The sequence below is a fragment of the Ornithorhynchus anatinus genome, chromosome 17, assembly GCF_004115215.2.
Source record: "Ornithorhynchus anatinus isolate Pmale09 chromosome 17, mOrnAna1.pri.v4, whole genome shotgun sequence".
NCBI lineage: Eukaryota > Metazoa > Chordata > Mammalia > Monotremata > Ornithorhynchidae > Ornithorhynchus > Ornithorhynchus anatinus.
In genome coordinates, this window is record NC_041744.1 from 28,313,970 (window position 1) to 28,337,098 (window position 23,129).

Genomic DNA, 23,129 nt, shown 5'->3' on the forward strand with positions numbered 1-23,129 from the left:
TTCTGTCAATCACCCACCTTCTTTTATTAGTCCCAGATAGAAGATAAACAACAAGACTGACAGCTCTGTCTCCTTTGGCGTTTTTGTGTCACCATCACAGAATAAGAGGGTATTATGTCATCACTCAACTCTGTCAGGTTTGGTGTATTCTACTGTTTGTCTTAAAGCCTGTTTTCTTTATTTCCCCCTCTAAATTGATACACCTACCACACAGAGCTTGTATGTTCTTTTAGGTATTGATATAGACTTTCTAGTGTGATGCCTTGGACTTCAGAGAGTGGATATCAATACTAAAATTACATTTAAAATGTCCAGTTTCATTCCTAAAACTGGAATACATTTATATGGTTATTCCATTCATAAAGGCCATAGTTTAAATTGTGTGAAGAACAGAAAAAAATAGCTTTGGGACAACTGCTAATTCTTTATTGAGGTTCTCGAGGCATTTGATAACAGCTTAGATGAAATTACATTATCCCATACATGGCATTATGCATATACATTCTGCATAGACTCTTATGAAATGCCACTATTAAATGGCAAATTTTCCCATTCTTGCTTTATAATCTTCTAATAAGTGATTTTTTGTGTGTAGGGGGTAACTCGGTATAACATTTCTAAGCAGTATCACACTTTTCATGTTTTGATACTTCAGGTAAACTATGTTCAATTACATATTTTCCATATTGATTCAATGGAGTCTTGCTGGAGTGATAGGTATCTTGCCTGAATCAATCTGAACTGATGAATCTTGTATGACTACAGCAAAGAACCACATTCTTCACTCATAAGGGGGTTGTTTTTTATCCCTATCTAAATGATTTGACAACACACTCTCTCCTAAAAATGACATGTCCCAGATGCTCATTATTGCCTTTGTTTTTCTTGGTCTCCAGGTGTTTTTTTCAATCTTCTCCCCCATTTCATTTTTGCTTGCAACTTGTGAGCATTTAAGGAGACAATTTTCATTGGTTGTTCCTCTCAAGCACTAAAAATTCACTGGTCGGCAGTTTTAGGCTTCTCATGGCTTTGCATTTTAGTAACTGGATTAGTGAACTCATTTTTTGCTCAATAGAAAACTCTATTTGAATCTCATTTTTGTATCAGATTTTAGCTTCGTTTTTCTGAATGTGTCTTAAGAAAGGATGCTGGAACAAACTTTAATGTAAGCATAGTAGTGATAACAGTATTTATTAAGCTCAGACTCTGTGCAAAACTCTGTACTAAGTGCTGGGAATGAAGTACCTGGGTGAGATTTAGACATAGGCCTTTAGCTCCCCAGGGGCTCAGAATCTAAGTATAATGGAGAAAGTAGATTAGAAAAAGATACATAAGGAAAGATGTAATGAAACAAGAGTGCCTGATTCTTAAAAACAAAAAAATAGATTTTTCATTTTCACATGGTTTAGATAAGAGACTAGTGAGGTTTTATTTCCTTTCATCTGGTCCTCTCTAGTTCAGTTGAATCAGTCAGCTGAGGGCTCAGATTACTGCCCTAGCACAGCATGGTGATGGCCGAGCTGGTTGGACAGCCTCAAACCCTCAGTTCCTTATCTCCGTCATGGCTGGCCCAGCAGTAATGCCAGTCAGTACCCTAATCCTTTGAAATTGCAGCTGCCATGCAAGGGATTTCCCTCTTGAGGAGTCTAAAGCATGGCATGCATTCAGTGCCTTCTGTGTGGGTTCAAACACCACGCATTCCAACTTGCCGACAAAGAAGAAATCCAAGGTTTCTTCTGAACCACTACCTACAATGCAATAAAACAGAATGTGCTTTTTTATTGCACGTTTCACATAATGAGACTAATTTGATGTCTTTTTTCTTATCTTTTCAGTAAGTTTTGGAACATTACTCTTGTGAATTACTAAAAAAGTCCCTTTCCACATCTACTCTTAAAAAAGCCTCTTATCCAATTTAGCTCCATCACTCACTTCTCCTGTGTTCTAGGCTTCTTGCCTTGCTCATTTTAGCTGTTCATTGAATTTTTGCCCCATTTCTCCAAAAATTACACACAGAATATGATCTTTTATCTTAGTATGGTTGCAAAAAATATAACAATTATTTTTTCCTTTGCCTTTCAAAATATGTGAAACATACCTGGAGGGGGGGTATACTAAATGGTAGCCCCCAAACTGGGCTGCAGTAGCAGTAGTAATAGTATTTGTTAAGCACTGGGAAAGAACACTGAGGTGGAGATTGGACACTATCCCTTTCCCTCACAGGGTTCTTTAATTTAGCCATCTCTCTAGCTATAAGTGTATAACTCTTTTCTAGTTTCCTTCCACTTTGCTCATCTTTAGGCTTTTATCCCTTTCCTACTCATTTTTCTATCATTTTGAGTTTGCCCTCTACTGCCACTTCATTCAGCTCATTTGCTTTGATTTTTTTTGTACTTCTTAAGCCGTAATTATGAGCTAGGCACCGTACTAAGCAATGGGGTAGATTCATTCATTCATTCATATTTATTGAGTGCTTACTGTGTGCAAAACACTTTACTATGTGCTTGGGAGAGTACACTATGACAACAAGCTGATCAGATTGGATAGAATCCATATCCCACATGGGGCTCACAATCTTAATCACCATTTTACAGATAAGGTAACTAAGGCACAGAGAAGGTAAGTGATTTGCCCAAGGTCACACAGTAGGCAAGCAGAGTCAGAATTAGAACCCAGGTCCTTCTGACTCTCAGACTCATGTCTATCCACTAGGCCATGCTGCTTCTCAGTAAACAAGTTTTAGCAAATAAACTTGGGGTTTGGGTGGGGCTAGACCTATCCAGTTGAATTGGTATAGCAGATATGCTGCCATTTTGCTTTTAAAATACACTAAGTATACGAGGTTAAACTGGACTACATACAGAGAGAGAGATAATTTTTGTTAGCAAACTTGAATGAATTTCAAAGAATACTTTAATTACTCAAATCAAATAAATCTTAGTTTAGAAGAGCATTGAAATATATTTGTTAAATTATTACAGACTTGTAGATATTTGGTAGATTATGCACTTAACAAAACCATACTTCCTCAAGTTCAAACAAGTAACTAAAGGCAATATAGGAAATTTAAACACTAAATGTAGTGAATATGGATAATATTTACATATTTTTGAGCATCTACAGACTAATATCTAAGCACTAATTCTCACTACCAGCACTTGATTCCCGTGGAAATATATGGAATATAAAGACATTTATATTCATAGGTGAACAGAGCTAGCTTAGGCAGAATATATTCATGCATGCCAGATGGAGTTCAAATTAGCTTTTCCAGGCCATTTAAAAAAAAAAAATCTTATAGTAAAAGACCAAGGAATTAAGGGAAGGGAAGGGAAGATTTGTTGCTAATCAAAAAAGGTAGAAAAAACTAGAGAAGCACTGTGGCCTGGTGGAAAGAGCATGGGTCTGGGAGTCTGAGGACCTGGGTTCTAAGCCTGGCTCCACCACTTGACTGCGTGTGACCTTGGACAAGTCATTTAATTTCTCTGTACCTCACTTCCCTTCATGTGCAAAATGAGAATTCAATAAGTGTTCTCCCTTGTACTCAAACTGTGAACCCCATGTGAGACCTGATTATCTTGTATCTACACAGACCTGATTATCTTGTATCTACTTCAGCACTTAGTACAGTGCTTGACACATAATAAGCACTTAACAAATGCCAAAGCTATTAGAGAAATCCTGTTCATATGGTAGAGCTGCTTTCCCACAACACCATCTCTAAACTGTCTTTGATAAAATCTTTAATGAGTGTCACCTAGGGCACCCATAGATTTTATGAGATGTGATATTCAGTTACCATCTGAGTTTCATAATGATGCTGCATCCTAGAATTAAAATTGAAAATCAAAGAAATGCTTATTGAGGATTTACTGTGTTTCATTCCAGAGGATTTTGAATGATCTGTGGGACAACTGAACATTTACTATCTTCACCTAGAAATTTTGCTCTTCCCATTATGGAGAGAACTACAGCATTGATGGAAATGGATCTAGTGAGCTAATTCCCAGTGCACAAGGTGATACATTGGGATGATTAGAAACCCCCACAAAAATATTCTGGATTTATTTGTTTCTCCAACTATCTACTAGCAAATCAAAACAGTATGAGGATAGAGACTTTTGTAAAGCAATATGATTACAGATGCAGGATACTGTTTTCTAAATCTAATGAGGCCAGATGTTTTTTCTGTCCAGGAGGCTTGGCGGGGCGGGTGTTTTCCATCATAGCATGGGATTGAAACATTCTTGCCACTTGGATATAACTGCTTTGTAGAGCTTCATTATCTGACTACATCTGGTAGTTTAATGGTTTAAAGACCCACAAAATGGATTTTGTGAGAGACTATGAGTTTTATTAGATGGAGTTGTCAACACAAAGTGCTAAACAATATGGTTGCTGCTCAAGTCTAGCCCAGCATTGTTTTCTCTCCTTGTTCAATTTTGCAAACACTCTCAAATTGGATCCAAATTTAAAAAAAACTCTTAAAGCGAAAATGAAGGGTTACATGAAAAAGACATGGGATGTATTTGAATTAAAAAGCAAACTATTTCCTTTTGAAAAAAATATTATATTTGTCTTTTCTTATAAATGGTCATTATTTGGGTCAAAGTATCTATTATTGCATCTACTTCTCTCCGTAGAGTAAAAAAAATGCATATATGCACTATATACAAAGCAATTTAATAAATTGTCATTAAGCTTTATTTTATACCCATATGAGAGCCCATATGGAATTATACATTTGTTATAGTTAGGCACATAAGGAAACACAACTGTTTTTAAGCATTAGAGCTTAAAAAAAAAGAGTTCCAAATCAGCAAAGTATCCACTATGCTTCCTGGGAATGTAATTGTTGTCTTTTGTTTGGCACATGGGATATTGATAGATTTGTTTTAATATTCCAAAAAAGACAAAGCCCAGTGTAAACTGTGGGTGCTTTTCTGTGCTGATTGTTATCCACACATTTTAGCAGACCTCTCTCTGCCTTACCACAAATTAATGGCACCTTTGTTCTTATATTCTGGGAAAAGTGAAATAAATGACTGTAGACAAGGTGTTGGTGGGTAAAAGTGAATTATCTTGAAAGAATAATGAAATTTGTCTACTGAATGGTTAGCACCTGACCAGATTCTTATTTTCATATTTGCTATGCATTTTATGCTATTTTTAGCCCAACTGTGACCAACTGATTACCTGGTATCTAACACAGTGCTTACAGTGGTGTCTGGCACATAGTTAGTGCTTAACAAACACCCTGGGGAAAAAAAAAAGCAAGCACACAATAAATACAGTTGATAGATTTATTGAGTACTACAAATGTGCAAAACACTGTTCTTGAGAAGTGTCCATACAGTTAATAGACTAATTTCTGTCCTCAAAAAGTTCAAAACCTAGTTTACACGAATATACTGACCTCTATACTATTCCCAATATCCTCCTAGCCTAGTCTCCTTGATGCCACACATAATCCAATTGGTTGAACTGATTTAGCTATTATTGAGAAACAGCATACCTCAAAAAAAAATAGTCATCCTCAGGCATCTCAGCATAAGGCATAGATTTATGGTCATGGTCCATATCTCTAAAGTTTCCTAGACAGCAAACGTGGTGAAATGATGCTAAAAAATAGCTGGTGAGTACTGATAGCTTCAGGGCATTTGGCAATTGGCTGCAACTCAGTTCAGAAGTGGGCAAGTGTTAGGCAAGACTGCTGTTGTGGATAAAACATGGGCCTGGGAGTCAGAAGGTCATGGGTTCATTTAATCTTATTTATTGAGTGCTTACTGTGTGCAGAGCACTGCCCTAAGTGCTTATAATCCCAGCTCCACCACTTGTCTGCTTAACCTTGGGCAAATCACTTCATTTTTCTGAGCCTCAGTTATCTCATCTGTAAAATGGGGTGTAGACTGTGAGCCCCATATGGGACAAGGATTGAGTCCAACTCAATTTGCTTGTATCCACCCCAGTGCTTAGTACAGTGCCTGGTACATAGCGCTTAACAAATACCATCATTATCATTATTATTATTATTATGCCCATCCAGGGATTGAATCTTTGGGAATCTACACTGCCAACAACTCGAACAGAGCACTCTAGAGTTTCTGAATTGCCTTGCCTCACTAGAATGCAGGTCTGCCATTAAGAGTGCCTAAGTATGGTTAAAAGACAAAAGGATCAGGCTAAAAGTAGAAAAGCTCCAAATTTGAGCAATCAGTTAGATGTATGTGCTGATATCAGCGATTTGGGCAGGCTCAAGGCCAGACTTAAGGTATTCACCTAACTCCAGAACTGTTGGTCTTGTTGGCATCGTATTAAGCAACTTTAGATAGGGCTTACTAATAGGTTGGCTTTGTATTATTTGCAATAGAGTCAAAGCAAATGTTTACAGGAAAATTACTCTCCCCTCCATTCAAAATACAGCTGATCCTTGCAGGAATGATCCAGAGTTCTTCCAGGTAAAGGCAAAGATACAATTAACTAGAACGCTTGGCAAAGCTAGTGACTGTATCAATCAATCATATTTTTTGAGTGCTTACTGTGGGCAGAGCACTATACTAAGAGCTTGGAAGAGTACACTATAATGGCAGATAGACACAGGAGGGATCATGACCCTTGTATATAACCCTTGACAGAAGACACGGCAGTGGTGGATAACTTCACCACACTTCTCATGTGACTTAAAAAAAAAATCAAAGCACCCCCAGATATCACAAATGGAAAAGACATTGTTTTCAGCCTATTGCAGAAAAAACTTTTCACCTCCTAAGGGTGTTTTGGGTGTTTTTGTAAGAATGTCTGGGGATTTATAGTTGGTATGTTGCAATGGAAACATGTGAAAAGGTCAAAATACAAAGAATAGTTTTGTCTGTCAAAAACCCACTCCCAAGTTTTATAGTAAAATCTTTGCACAAGCAATATATTTCACTCACATCCAACTACTTCTGCTGTATTTTACACTTGACAGTGAAGTCTGTAGGAAGAAAAAAATCTCCATTGTTATCTGGAGATATAGAATACCTATTAAAGTGACACTTTATATTTTCCATTGCAGAGTTCTCTTTGGTGAATAATATTTTTTGAAGTAAGGCTAGAACAAGTCCTCTCATTGTCTGTGGATGAAGGAAGTGAATTTACCATCTCAGAGTCACCTTGGCTAAAATGATTCTTTATCTCACTACAAGTTAAACACAGAGGAAAGGAGTTTCTTATCACTTAAAGTTTAGAATTCTGTGATAGGAAAAGGCTTTATTAAGCCAAACTTTATTAGACGAAACTGTAAATTACTTGATATCAGTCTTAAGTGGTTCAACCAAGCCAGACCCTTGCTGCCAGTTTACAAATGTGTGAACATGAATCTCATGGCCAGAAATGGTTTTGGTCTGAAAGCAAGTTTTCCAGCTGATATCCAGTGATACTAGCAGGAGACAGAAACATGGAAGCATTTACTTGTTCCCTTTTTTTTTGAATCAAAAATGTGGCCTTGACATATACAGAAATGACTTCTAATTTTCTGTAACTGTTGCCCTGAACCGTGACTGGATAATATAGGATGATGCTTTTCAATAAAAAAGAACAAGCAAATATTCTGCTGGAAGCCCACTAACATACAACTTCCAGCCAAGAGCACTACCACCCTTTTCTCCCTGATTAGAAATATGTTAGCATTTCTGTTTATAAAAGTCTATTTTCTACTTCCATTTCTATTTTCATTCCAGACTGAAACCTGATACACTGAATATGAGCTCTAGAGCAATTGTTGTTTTTACCAATTTTCCAGGAAATCGATTTAGCTGATTTTTATGTTGTATAGCTGTAAAAAAACAATAAACAAACAAAAAAGTCTTATTAGTTTGATGCCTCGGTATTTAACTCCTTTACCACTAGACTGAAGTTTGAAAGTACTATAGATCTGTGGTGGCAGCTGAAGCCACATGAGTGGATGAGCCCTTGGAGAAGGTAAGTATAGAGTGAGAAGTGTAGTTGTCCCAGAATAGAGTCTGGTGGAATACTTAGTATGAGAATGAGGCAGAAGAGGACCCAGCAAGTGAAAGTGAGAAGTAGTGGTTAGAAAGGTGGGAGAACCAGATAGGTACTGTGTCAGCAAAACTGAGGTCTGATAGTGTTTGGAGAAGGGGGCGGTTCATAGTGTCAAAAGAAATTGAGGAAAATTGGGATTTAGTTTATTTAACACATTGGATTTGCCCAGGAGGAGATGTATATTCCTTATTCATAGATTTCAGCATATACTGTAGATCTCAGCTCCAGAAGATTACTATTTTCTACTAAACATAGAAATCTTACCAACTTTCCAAGACAATTGAGGAAATGCCTAACATTTCCTAAAAGTCTGTTGAATTTTTACCTTTAACTGCATAATTTCCTTCTTGCCTGTCAAAGATGAAGACTGAGTCATTTACACTTGGCTACTAAGAAAGTGAATTTTAAAAAAATAAGGCAGCAACAAAAAAACCCCAAAACAAACCAGAAAAATGTCCACATCATCTCTTTCGCTTGCATGCAAATCCCTGAGCAGGGGATGCGATTTGAGACACTGAAGCCCTTGGGAATTTAATGTAGGGTTTTTCAAGCCTTTTACTTTGTTCCATCAGAATTCCATGAGGGCTGGTGGACCTTCACCCTCATTTGTTTCTTCTGAGGGTCTCAAGGTGAAAAGAAGACTGGCCAATGGACATGACTGAAGATAAAGGGGTATTCCAAATGTAAAAACATTCCATCAGAGTCCTGACATTTACATAAAGCAAATAGATTGTTCTCCTCCTCCTCCTTCAGTCAAGTGAACATGTCATTGGTTTACTACAGGACAAAGAGTACCGCTAACTTCATAGTGGTAACTTGAGGAAACCTGCAGCAGAGCTTGGTTAAAGGTTGATCCCACCCTATTGTTTAAAATGGGATTGTCCCTGCTTTTATCTTGCATGAGGTTTAACCAATAGCATCTGTAAATCTACTTTTTTTCTACTTTTATAGTTTTGTCATAGTGTGATAGGACTATACACCGGAGTTGTTATTGTGACTCAGGGTGACTGCTGCTGCAGAATGACTATGGACTGATATTTTGTAATATGGTATCATAATGTAACTTGTGTTGCATTGACCTGATATGCTATCCAATTGGAAAATAGTAGAGAAATTTGCTATTTTACATTCATAATAATAATAACAATGGTATTTATTAAGAGCTTACTATGTGCCAAGCACAGTTCCAGGCACTGAAGTAGATACAAGGTAATCAGGTTATCCCACTTGGGGCTCACAGTCTTAATCTCCATTTTAGAGATGAGCTAAATGAGGCACAAAGAAGTTAAGTGGCTTGCCCAAGGTCACACAGCAGACCAGTGGTGGAGCAGGGATAGAAACTATATCCTTGGACTCCCAAGCCCAAACTCTTTCCACTAACCCATGCTGCTTCTTTTTATCACCATGTGATACTTGTTATGCCATTAGAGTAATTATGGAGAAGATGAGTTCACATATATACATATGCTAAAATCATTGCAGTTCCTTAGTGACACGTAATTTAAAAAAACACAAACATTTTATTTTGAAGTATCATTAGTGTCCAATTAATAACAATATAGTTCAAAGAGGGGTATGGAATGCAATAACTTTTCCAGGTAATCTTGATAAGGATTTTTATTTGGCTTAGCATGAAATCTAAAGATAGATTTGAACAATTTAGAACAATGGTTTACTGAAAAAATAACATTTTCCCAAGTTCAGAAATATTGAATAAAACCCTACTCTTTGGTCAGTGCTTCTTTTGTGCACACAAGGTGAATGTCTATAGATCTCTTAAGTTTTAAATGGTTGTCATCTCCATGGTGCCATGTGCCTAAAAACTCATGAGCTATAGTATTTAGAAAGAGCCTTAACTGGTTAGTTCATTTTAAATCACAGGAATATAAGGAAATCTCTTTGGTTTTTGGTCTTAAAGAAATTCATTTTTAAAGTATCCAGTTGGGAATGTGTTTAATCCAGCTCTTGAAATGAATTTTTGATTTTTTTAAAATCAACCCTTACAAGTAACACTGTGAAACAAAACTATTTTTTTTTAGTTTTTTTATGATATTAAGTACTTACTGTATGGCAGGCACTGTACTAAGCCCTGGGGTAGAGACAAGATAATCAGGTTGGATATAGTCTCTGCCCCACATAGGGATCACAGTTGAAATACCCATTTTGCAGATGAGGTAACTGAGGTACATTGAAGTTAAATGACTTGCACAAGGACACACAGCAGACAAATGGTGGAACCAGGATTAGAACCTGAGTTCTCTGCCAGGCCCATTTTCTAGAAGCTACACCTAGCATCTACAACTGCAAAGCTGAAAATGGCCTTATACAAGTGTTTAGTATGTTAATGGTCAGGGGTCATACACAGGCCATCTCAGCAACCCTTGCACAGTTCATAAGGACATTTTGTAGTATGTTGGATTTCTTGCTATATGTGTGATGCCCATTATTGATGGTATATTCTATATTACCGCTGTTTGTGAATATTGGGATAAGTTTAGAAGTCAGATCTGTTAAGCATCATCTTATTCTGGTTAGGGTTGGAAAAAAAGCACACTGAACCAGAATCTAATCTCTTCAGGCCAGCCCTATATTTCTCAAAATTTCCAAATAACTTGTTTCTAAGTTTAGTAGGACTCCTGTGAATTGAGAGCCTAACACCTCTAGAAATACCCAGGAATCATGCCCAAATCTTCCAATAATCACACACTTGTCCCAATTATATCAATGTTTTTTCATGTTTGTGTCACTTTTCTTTTTCTGAGGGAGTAGTTTTTTTTTCTATCAGCTCATTAATCTTCACAGTATCTTAGTGAGAATGGAAAGGACAGTATTATTATCCCTATTTTAAAGTTAGTGAAACTGAGGTTCACAATGGTAAAGATATTTTCCCAAGGCCATTTGGTTTGTTAGTGGTGAATGAAAGACATCCTTGTCTTTGCTTTGGATTTTCTAATGAACTCTTTTCACTTTGGCAGATTTATTTTACACATCAATAGCAATGAGGCTCTGTAACACTGGGCCTAAGCAGGCAGGAAGAAGGCAATCTGCCTATGTGCACCCCAGAACCATAACCTGAAGGTAATTAGGGAACAGAATGGAGAAATAAAGGGCAGCATAACCCCAGGGGCTAAAGGTGCCCAGAGAGTGGAAGGAGGCTAGAGGGAGGGTGAAAGCCAGTAAATTCTGTGCATATTTCAGTGTGACTCTATTGCTCCCATATGGCAAGGAAGGAATTAAACTAACTTTCCAAGTGTTGCTATAAATACATAAGCCTTATCTCCTTTCTAGGTGACCCCAGGTTAGCAGGAAATGAGATTGAACACAGGGGGTGAGCAACATGTTTATCCAGCTAGCATCCTGGCAAGGATTTGAAGTTTTTTCTTTGAGAGCTTTCCTTTAACCAAGTGCTGTGTGATAAGTGGTTTATAAATCAGTAAACTGTAAAACAGTTTTTAGTATGATGTTCTGATTAAAGTTTCCATGCTTTCCATTTCCTCCTGTAACATGCACAGGGCCTATTCTGTGGGATAGAGGCAGTAAAATTGGGATGAGAAAAATAGAAGGCTCCCTGTTTTCCTGACAACCTAGTTAAATGAAATCACAAGTCACACCCTTTTTTCACTTATCTCATACTAACTGAAAAATGTGTTTACATATTATTTAAAGCTCTGTAAATACCGTCACATGTTTAAATCTTCTATAAAATCATGAAGAAATTACTATGCATGAATAAATTTAATGATTTTTCCTTGTGCTGGGAGATTTTTCCTCAGGTCTATCTGAAAGTGTTTGAGAATGCAGGAGAGAGTAAAATATTCTATAGTACTTCAGAGTTTTGTTTTTTTTCTCATCAGCCGAAGGTCATAGAAAAGTGTAAGCTGATAATGCCATAATGTGCATGCCACTACCACTCCTATTATTTTAAGCTTTCTATAGTATGTTTGGTTATGAAATTCAACACCTTCTGAATTACCGCATTAATGAATTTCAGATAGTTTTTCAGATAGTTACTATGTGCTTGGTGAGGAATGCTCACTCAAAATGGTAAAGTGTATAGTCATGGAAGAGAGAAAATCTATTCTTCCTTTCAATCAGCTTTAAGACTGGATTAAGGAAGGAATGATCTTCTGACTGCTAGCAACCTTTGGCCCAAGGAGAAAATACTCCTTTTGCTTTCTTCAAAAGCTTAAAGACTAGAGTGATGACCACTGTGCAGATGGTAGAAAGCACCCAGCTGCCAGCTTTACCCACAAAATACCCCAGGCAAGTTCTCCTGGGGATGGGCTGCCAGGATAACTGGTTATCTGGAAAATACATTCAAACCTCTACTCGAAAAAGCAAACCATTTTATTTAGATTACTTTGCTGAAGTATGAGCAAAGGAGAGAAATGGAATACACATTTATCCCATCCAATCCAACAGAAAATCTTTGCTTTTGAGCTGCTGAGCTTAAAAAAGGATGTGTCTCCTGCCTCCCTTTAGTAATTTTACTTGATTCCATCCAAAATTGACTTTTCAGAGATCATTCAAAAAACAGCAGTATGTTATTAATATCAGGGCACAAAACAAATAAAACCCAGTTTATGGAAAAGTTCCTTAGTGTATGGATTTTTAAAATGTTCTTGAAGGGGGTTGACCTTCAAAAAAACGCTTGTACGCCCTGAACCTAAAGGAAGTGAAGTTGATAGGGAAGCAGTGTGGCAAACTGAGGATGGGCCAAGGAGTCAGGGGACCTGGACTATAATCCTAGTTCTGCCACTTGCCTAATGTGTGACCTTAGGCAAATCACTTAAATTCTCTGTGCCAGTTTCCTCATCTTTAAAATAGGGATTCAATGCCAGTTCTCTCTCCGACTTAGACTGTGAACCCACTAAGGGACAGGGACTGTGGCCAACCTGATTACCTTGTATTTACTCCAGTACTTAGTACAGTGCTTGACAAAGTAAGTGCTTGACGAATACTACCATTATTATAAACATTTTTGCGATGCATTCCAGCTTGACTTAAAACATATTACTGTTGTTTATTGTACTAGGGCAGTGACTCAGATTTTTAACATCCTACATTGTGTATATTTATCTTTCCTCAGCTTTGAGGGACAATAGGATTGAGCTGGTTCGAGCATCATGGCATGAACTGAGCATCAGCGTCAGTGATGTGTCTCTGTCAGATGAAGGACAATATACCTGTTCTTTATTTACTATGCCTGTCAAAACCTCCAAGGCTTTCCTCACTGTCCTGGGTAAGTACAAATGCTACTAATACTAATGTGTAATACCAAACAGAGCAGCGATATACTACTTAAAATGACACCAATCTTAAATTCCCTTTCTAGTTGATTTTTATTTTTTTTTGAGAAAATGATCTCATTTCCCATTTGAACCTAAAATGGTTTGCCTAGAATATAAAGACATAAGGAAGAATCATGGTTCTTATGTTAACCAGGGTGTATAGCAACATACTCCATAATTAACAGTTGTGTGTACATCTTAGGGTGCCTACAAGTTTTACTGATTTTGTCCACATGTTTTTGAAGAAATCATCATGGATAAAATTTTTAAAAATGGAAACAAAAATATTAATAGTCAGAAATTTTTTTAAACGTCCTGGGATTACACAGAATTCTTTTTTTTTCCTCAACTCATTCTGATGTTGTTTCCTGTATAAATTAAACATTGTCACTTCTACCTTTAGGGTTTTTATGTTTCCTTCTCTAATGCAATGCTACTTTTCCAAAGGTTAAAGTGACACCAAAAAGCAGTATATCATACAGATGCCCAGTACTAAATTTTATTTGATTCCATGAATGTCAGCAGCCCAATCAATTGGAATTTCTGTAGTTCATTGAAACACATCTGTCTAAAGAAACATTATATGATTTTAAAGACTTATTTCTTGATTCCCCGAGCAAACCTTTACTGTATGAATAAAAGGCAGAAAGTTGCATTTTAATAGGACTAACACAAACTGTTCTTTCTGCTGGGAATAATGAAGCTAATCCAGGTAGTGAAGTGATGTTGTGCACAAGATGTAAAATGTTTCTTTGCAAATTCCACTGTGACTGTTTTATAAAAAAATCTCCTCTTTGCTCTGAAAGACAATCACCTCCTCCTAAAAAAGGAGTATAGCAAAATATTAATCACAAATTTTTTTTTACACAGTGAGCCATCTCATGAATTAACGAATTATATGAATAGTTGAACTTATTTTATGAAATTATGAAATTTATGAAATTAATTTAATAATGGTGAAATAGTTCAGATAAAAGGGTGTTTAAGAGAAGCAGTGTGGCTCAGTGGAAAGAGCTTGGACTTGGGAGTCAGAGGTCATGGGGTCTAATCCCGGCTCCGCCACTTATCAGCTATGTGACTTTGGGCCAGTCACTTAACTTCTCTGGGCCTCAGTTACCTCATCTGTAAAATGGAGATTGAGACTGCGAACCCCATGTGGAACAGGGACTGTGTCCAACCCGATCTGCTTGTGTCCACCCCAGTGCTTAGCACAGTACCTGGCACATAGTTAAGTGCTTAACAAATACCATAATTATTATTAATATTATTATTATTATTGAGAGGTAAAAAATAATGCAACCCAGATATTTCACCAGAATCTGGTTAGCACAGTACCTGGCACATAGTTAAGTGCTTAACAAATACCATAATTATTATTAATATTATTATTATTAAGAGGTTAAAAAATAATGCAACCCAGATACTTAACCAGAAGCTGCAAATCATGCCTATGTGATCTATGCTTCTTTTCTTCTGACTTTAGCATCTTTTCTTCATTTCAAGTGCTTTCCTTCATTGTCTATTTTTTTCCCTCATCAGAAAACAGCAGGCCTTATAAACATATCACACTGCAATTTTATTATATTTTGAAGGACAGTGTAAAATCCTTAATGACTCACACTGACAAAATAATTTTTCTTTTGAGATTATTCCATGCCATCTTTTTAATCAGATATAGAATATCTTTATATAAATTAACTACACAATCACAAGTTAGAAATAGATTAGTAAATTTCATGGTAGAATATCATCAAAGATGATGCATATGTAAACTCCAGAAACCTTTTGGTGTTTTGCGACTTTTCTGTGTCAGCAACCTGAAGGTTTAGAAAGGTTAACAAACCATTAACAGAAAAATTAACCCCTGATCAGGAATTATTCATATTTTAGTGCTTAGAAAAAGCATTAGAATAAATTCAATCACATTTCAAGTGCTTTTAAAAAAATCTAGAAATAGTGTATTAGATGACATTATTATTAGAATGACCCTTCCTTTACCATTAAAATTAGTCCTTCCTTGAATCTGCTAATTCAATGTGTAAATCTTTGAAACCGTCACTGAGTTATTTCACAATTTACACCAAGTAATTCCTTGACTATTCACATGCTATTGCATAAATTTTATTACTTGCCTCTGCTAAAAGTATTAGAAAAACTTTCGGGCTGAACTGGTTTCATAGTGGAAACACAAACTGTGGGTTCACTAAGAATCCAGGCATATTTACTTCAATTTAGAATGGGAAAGTGTCCTGTGACCCTTATTCCTGATGAGCTGTCATTCATGAAGTGAATACCTAATTACTGTATATAAAACTCTTCTACAGTGTTAGCAATTAACTTAGTTTAGCCTTATTCCTGAGGACAGTGGTTCAGATTTTGCAGAAACTAATTGACAACAGTCATTCTATTTCTCTGTGTCTTTACTGTTTATTCTATAGGTGTTCCTGAGAAGCCACAGATTAGTGGGTTTACATCCCCTGTTATGGAGGGAGAGATGATGCAGTTAACATGCAAAACCTCTGGTAGCAAACCTGCAGCTGATATCAGATGGTTCAAGAATGAGAAAGAGATTAAAGGTAAGGAAGAAAAGATGTTTCTGTAATCCAAGTTAATGAGTTGCAAACTGGAGAGCAATGTTAGATAATTATATATTAAATTCATTACAATAGAGGTGAGGCACTTGGGGCCTAGCATCTATTGTGCCAGATTTTACAGGACTCAAGACTCTCGGGTTGTGTGCAGGGGCCTTGGGATTCTGCGTGAACACTTTCAAACCTTTAGAGCATTACATAGAGCACTGATGCAGTAAATTCTCAGGTCAGTGGTCCTTAGTGACCTTCTCATGGGTTGTACAACTCCCCATGAGACTTGTGAGGAGTGGGGGAAATCTTGGGCATGTGACAAAGGGATGAGATGACAGTTCACCTAGAACTAGGCAGTGCAACACAACTGTTGAAAAATTTTGGCATGATGCCAGGATGTACCAATGGGAGCTTGGCATGAAGAGACATTTACAGGGATGTCCTTATATTTATTATCCTTGGTAGTAGTGAGGACCTTATTGGCTGAATAATGTGTCCACTTTGGACCTGGGGAGTAGCAAGAGTTTAGGTTCTTCTTTCCAAAACATCAAAATCTGATTCAATTTTAACAATCTCACTTAAGATGTCCCTTTGCCTGAAATATTATTTACCACTATGTCCCTGGGCTTTCAACACAGGGTACAATGGCCTCTACTAAAGCCTCTTCCTTGGGCAAGAGGAAGAGCCACTTCTCCAGTCCACCATTTTCCCCCTCCTTACTGAAGTGCATATCCTTCAACAGAAAGGAAGAAAGTGGGACAGGAAAATAATGAAGATTGAGGATGAAGTCAGACCCAGTTGAAAATAGTCCAGAAAGGAAAGAAATAAGAAGTCACAGTTGGAGGATGGATGTGTGTGATCACTGAGATGAAGTGGGGGCCCGGGTGGGAGGTGGAAAACCATTAGCCATTAAGAAAAGCCTCTGATACGGAAAGAGAAAGGGTGAAGCTCTCAAATGCTTCCCATCTCTAAAGAACTAGCAGGAATGACCAGTGAGTGATGGAACATGAAAAAAAAAAGCTGGAAAAATATAAGGGTGCTTAAAAGACTCTGATAATGTCAAGGGGTAGTATGAGTGGGAATACCCTTCAGGCAGAAGAGAGAGATAGCAGAAATGGTGGTGTGACAAATGACAGAGACCCTAATTTTCTTATTCCCCTGATGCCACCCCAGACAGCTTCTAGCTATAAATGCAGTGGGATGGATCCTTTAACCAAGGGAAGGAAGCCTAAGCAGTGATGGCTGGGTTTTAAGTGTAATTCCTTGCGTGGTAATGATTAATGACCTTTTTAAAGACCAAATAAGTCAGATTGTATTTAGGTAAGCAAGGCTGAAGGAAAATTTATCATTTATAAATTATAATTATAATTTATGAGCTTTAAAAAGTACATAAAAAACCACAAGGAGGATTTTATTTTACTATAAGGGATATTAAACAGGATTATTTACAAGTGATCCAGGACTCAAGATTTTGGTCTTACTGCTAGTCTCTCCTACTATGTCCTAATCAAAAATATCCAGAAGGATTCTTCTCTCCCAGTTCATTTCACCGCCTCTATGGCTCATCTTCTTGTCACTTGAAATTCTGGCCATACAACCACTAGACATGTAAGTCTCTGGTTTTTGCCTGCCTCATGGACTCACTTTCACAGTCTGTCCTACTCCATTAGATCTCCTACAGTCATCTGTCATAATTTCAATAATTACATTTGAGACCTATAGTGCACCCCAAGACTTGATAGACACTGATGGTACCTTTGTTGCATGGTCACTGAACCAAGGTCATAGTTCAGATGGGTGCATTTCAGGAGTCCACCAACAACCCCAGCTAGTCATTGTTAGGACCCCGTGACCCTATCCCTCCACCATTATATTTTCCCCTTCAACCTGCTTCTATTCACAGTTGAGGTTTCTGTTAATGCTGACCATCTGTCCTGGTTTAGCTGAGATAATCCTGGAATTTGTCAGATCTCACGGCTAATTTTAGAAAAATAAGTTAATGTTTTGGATTCTTCTGGGCTGAACTGATAAATCCGTCAGTGCAATCGCCAGATGTTCTTCCTTGAGCTTCTATAGTCTAGGTCTTCCTGGGTACTTTCTACATTTAGATCCCTTTCTGGGACTTGTAGTAATCCCTACCTCCTCCCTTTCCATCCTCAAAAGTACTGAGAAGAAAAGGGGAGGTTGGTGTACACGCATTGGCTATGTCTTAGTTTTCATCTCTCTAACCAGTGCTCCCCTACCTGGAACAGAGACTTTGTCTAATCAGATTATTCAATATCTACCTTAGTCCTTAGTATAGTGCATGGTACATAATAAGCACTTAACTAATATGTAGTACAATTATTAGTATTACTATGAGCCATTCCAACACAGTAGCTAATAAACAAAACGTGAGTGCCGAACAGGGAGAAAGAATGACGAGTCTTAACCTTGATATTTAGGCATTATGCCATGTTATTGGGGAGTGAAAAAAGGGGAAACCACACTACCTTAACTAATTCCAAGGAACTGGGGCATAAACAATTTCTGTAAAATATATTTTGTAAGGACTATGGTTAAAGAATCCTGGAAATATGTTCAAATTATAAAAGGCCTACAATCATATGAGGTCAAAAAGAGAGACTGTTAAATAACCAAAAATTAGATGTCCTGCCAATTCTCCTTATATGATTTCAATTGATCCTCATCAGACTTGCTCTGTGAAATTTGGATGGTGTTTCCCATAGCTACTGCCAGTGATATCCAATCTGCTCAGTAATCCTTCGAGGATGAAGGTTGAAGGGTCTTATTTAATGAGATTGTTAATATTGGGAAAGTCATTCTTGTTTCAGTGAATATTGCCAGTGGTGAAATATCCTTCATTATTGTGATCTTTTTTAAAATGTCCATGTTGAGGCCACAGACAAAATAATCTGTGTTCAGATTTTCTCCAGACGAAAATACAACTCAGGCCAAAAACAACAGCAAGAATAAAACAATCCTGGGAAGTCATGGAGGTTAGGGTGGGACTCAATTTTACATTCTTTAAGAACTCAGTGGTTACCTTTGCTTTATTTCTGATAATATGTTGTGCAACTTGATTCTGGCCCTGACATAAGGACCTGGTTTCTAATCCCAGATGTCCCACTTGTCTCCTGTTTGATTTTGGGCAAGCTACTTAACTTCTCTGGGCCTCATCTGTAAAATGGGGATTAAGACTATGAGCCCCATATGGGACTTGCACTGTGTCCAACCTGATTAGCTTCTATCTACCCTCATGCTTAGAACAGTGCCTGGTAAGGACTTAACAAATACCATTAAAAAATAAATAAAAAAGGAAACAGTAGTCTGCCCAGTTCCAACTGTAATGACTCATGGCTGTCAGTTTGGGGGGAGAAGAGGGACTGAACACAAAGACATGGTGTGGCACCCTGTATGTTGGGGGGTTGGGGGAGGAGCAGGGAGAAGGCAATCAATTAATCAATAGGGTTTACTGAGTTCTTACAGTTTGCAGAGCTTTGTACCAAGCACTTGGAGGATTGCAATAGAATTGGTAGGCCTTGACCTTGTTCATAAGGACCTTGCAGCATAGAGTAGGGATTATGTGCAGCTGTCTTGGGGGAAGAGAGGGAGCCTGCCATAATAATCAAAGAGGCTTCTGCACGTCCATTGACATCTCCTGATCGAGTCTTATGGGGACATGATAGAGGGCAGTGGCAATGACTACTGTTCTTTGGGCGTGATTCTACGACAGAAGTGGCAAAGAAAAAGTCACAGCGCCCAAGGATGAATGGCTGGTCCTTCAGGAACTCTGACAAGGGAGTAGGGCTCCTGTAAATAATGAGATAGATCTGTCCCCATTTAAAATAATAAAACTGAAAAGCATTTCAGTTGCTTTGTAGTCATAAAAATACACAGAATAGTATAAAATAAGTCAATGCGATAAAAACTACGTGCTCAGGAAAAGGAACTAAACTGGAAAGTGTGTGTAGTATATAGATGTATATAATGACAATGTAGCTATCACCCTAGCTGCTTGATGGATTACAGTAAGGCTGCCCTGGCAGGAGAAGAGTTGCCATTTCTTCCAGATGTGCTATTTTGATGGCCCAAGTTTAAGCCTCGGGCCATATTTTCCTATCAGCCCTTTGGTGAGACAATTGAAAACAGGCTCCAAGCCGCCTCACCTAAAGGTGGCAAGACTGAGATGTAAGGGAGGAGGAAGCAAAGAAGAGGGATGGAGAGAGACAGGAGATAGCTGAAATAAGGCATATGAGAAGAAAAGTGATGGAAATAAAAGATAGTCAAAGGGGAAGGGGACAGAGAGGAGAAAAATAGACAAGTAGCTAGAAACACCTTGAGGAAAGGGAACATTTCTACCAACTCTGTTATATTGTATTGTCCCAAGAGATTAGTACAGTGTTCTGCATAGAGCAAGTGCTCAATAAATAAATAGTGAGCCCCAAATGGGCCAGGGATGCATCCAACCTGATTATTTTGTATCTACCCCAGTACTTAGTACAGTGCTTGGCACATAGTAAGCACTTATGTATCATCATTATTAATAAATACCATTAATTGATTGATGGTTGGAGTAAGTGCAGCCAAAACCCAGCAGGGGTCAGTCCAGGTAAACTCCCTCAGGGTCTGCTGCCATCACACTATCTTTACTGCCTTCTAGACTGTAAGCTTGTTTTGGGCAGGAAATTTTTCTACCAACTCTATTCTATTGTACACACCCAAGCACTTAATACAGTGCTCTGCACAGTAGGTTTTCAATAAATATGACTGATTAAAATAGAGGAGACTGTGGCTGAAAGATTAGTGAGACAGAAAGAGGAAGGCAAACAAAACACCACTGAGATAGTTTTTTTAAAAAGAACATGGCAAAGATAGACAGACAAATGTTATCAATGTTTGCTGAGTACGAGGTAGAAGGAATATACTTTTTTTAAAAAAAAGTAAGTAATGTGGATATTGATTTCTCAACTTAAAGTACCTTTCTCAAGGCAAGCTTTGAAGAACACTATGCATCAGGGAGGCAAATCAGCAGAACAATATCCTGACCGCTTCAATGAGGTCAGGAGTGCAATGGCATTGGCTGGTTTTTTGTGATTGATCTAGAATTGTGGAATGATAAATCTGAAAAAATAAATATGGAAATGCTCTGCTAATGCATCTGGCATTCAAAGCCTCCTCATTTCTTAGTGCATTACTTCATGGTGGAACAGCATGGGAACAACCCAGTTAGTAGGGAGGGACTGCAAAAAATAATAATTTGTGGTTGCAAAAAAAAACCCAGCAGTAAATGAGGAAAATATATCACTGCAGTACCTGCTCTTCGAGAAATGAGTTTCAATAAAAATAATTGATGAGCAAATTACTTATTTATAAATTATTTACCATTACAATCCTATTTGGTAGATTTCCCCATGAATCCTTCCTCCATCGTTTCCTAACATCTAAATGTTTAATTATGTCTCTAATTATTTTTAATTTGAATGACTTCAGTTACTTGGCTTCTCACCTCCTCCATCACAATATTTCAGCATGCTTAACTAACATTAACTTTCCCTTCCATCAAGTCATCTCATCACTCGTTGCTCTCCAGAATGGTTTTGCTTGCCCTCTGACTCAAGATGAATGTATTTATGATTCTCCTACCTGAGGGGAGGGAGACATGCTGTTGGATAGTTTGCTCCATCTGATACCATCAAGACCTACTATTCAGCCTGCTCTTATACTCTCCTTTCAATTATCCACTCAGTCTTGGGCTTGGTGTGCTTTGTCAAAGAAACTGTTTGTGTGCATGCATTTGGAGTCAGAAAAGTACTATACTGTAGTTTTCTTTAATGTGAGGTTTTATGAGAATACAACCTTAGCATTAAATGAGAACCAATCGTACATTAACCTGAAAAAAAAGTGAGACCCAATCTTCCTAAAACAATGAAAATGGCTCCCCAAGGGCAAGAACTAGGCTTTTTATGTTCTGTTGCTTTTCACAGACATAATTGAAAATAAAAAAATGAAAATATTCAGAATTAAATAATACATTTCTAAAGCAAACCTTAAAGGTTATTCCATGTCCAGTGATTTCAAAAGTTACCCCTGAAACTCTTCTCTTGGGTGTTTCAAATTCAGACAAAAGTAACACTCTGTCAAGTAGGAAAATAACTTAACAGAAAGGTAAGTATTTGGCAAGTCTCTGACAGTTGGAAACCCAAAGAAATCTTGTCAATTTTTATTTTAACCGAGAACTTAAAAATAACTTCATCTTTCTATCTCAACTTGCCTTTGAGGGGAACTGGGACCTCAAATTTGAGGACTCTAGTATGATCACTAAAGGAGAACTAAATGTGCTTATATAGAAGCCTAAAGTAGATGTGGTCAGCAAAAATAGGGCAGGGCATTTAATATAGACACATGTTTATAACCCAATGAAAAATATAATCCTACATCAGATGTAATTTATTCATAACTAAAATGTAGAAAATATGACAGAACTGGATCCTGGTTCTTGAGTTATCACCAGTCAGTAGAAACCTATTTTTCTGATCGCAACTATATAATCGTAAAAAAGCAGCTTTCGAAATTTAAATCCCTGTTTATTAAATTGGCTTCTCATAAAAACCTTCAGTCATGTTCTGCTACCTAATGAGATTTTTACACACACACACACACACACACACACACACACACACACACGAGTTATCCAAATCTGTTCAACAGAAGTGACCTACATATAGCACTCACTGAAAAGGTTTTTGGGGTTTGAGAGAGAGTACATGAAGAGAACAGGTATATGATCTCAATTGTTTATTCCTCTACTAAAATTTATTTTTAAGATCTTCATTATGACAAATCAATATGACAAGGCTGCTCTTTTGCTGAAATAAACAAAAATCAATGAGCCATGCAAATAGCTGTGTACTGAATAATATAAATCCAATATTTCTTTAAGGGCATCTCTGAACAAAATATTTGCATCTTTGCATTATAGCAGACTTTAGATTCTCCCCACAACCTCACCTTAAAACTTTAAAATGTTAAAAAAAAACACTAACATCTATATACATATGAGTAAAAAGATACACTCCTAGAAAGGGGAGGAAAGAGAGATATGAGCAGCAGCAAATATCTCCCTTTAGGGCCTTGGACATAACCCTACCTAACAGTGAGGAAATGATGCAAATGGCTGATAAAACTGATTGACAATCCCCTCAACATCATGCCT

At 37.4% G+C, this 23,129-nt stretch overlaps 1 protein-coding gene across 5 annotated transcripts in view; it reads left to right on the forward strand.

Annotated features, from left to right (window-relative positions):
- The window catches only part of CADM2 (cell adhesion molecule 2), a 779,394-nt gene that overhangs the window by 648,697 nt on the left and 107,568 nt on the right, over positions 1-23,129 (forward strand). For all 5 annotated transcript variants that reach the window (XM_029082119.2, XM_029082121.2, XM_029082116.2 and 2 more), the window contains 2 exons: positions 13,130-13,282; positions 15,770-15,907. In XM_029082119.2, coding sequence (XP_028937952.1) covers positions 13,130-13,282; positions 15,770-15,907 — 291 coding nt within the window. The remainder of the gene's footprint in view (positions 1-13,129; positions 13,283-15,769; positions 15,908-23,129) is intronic.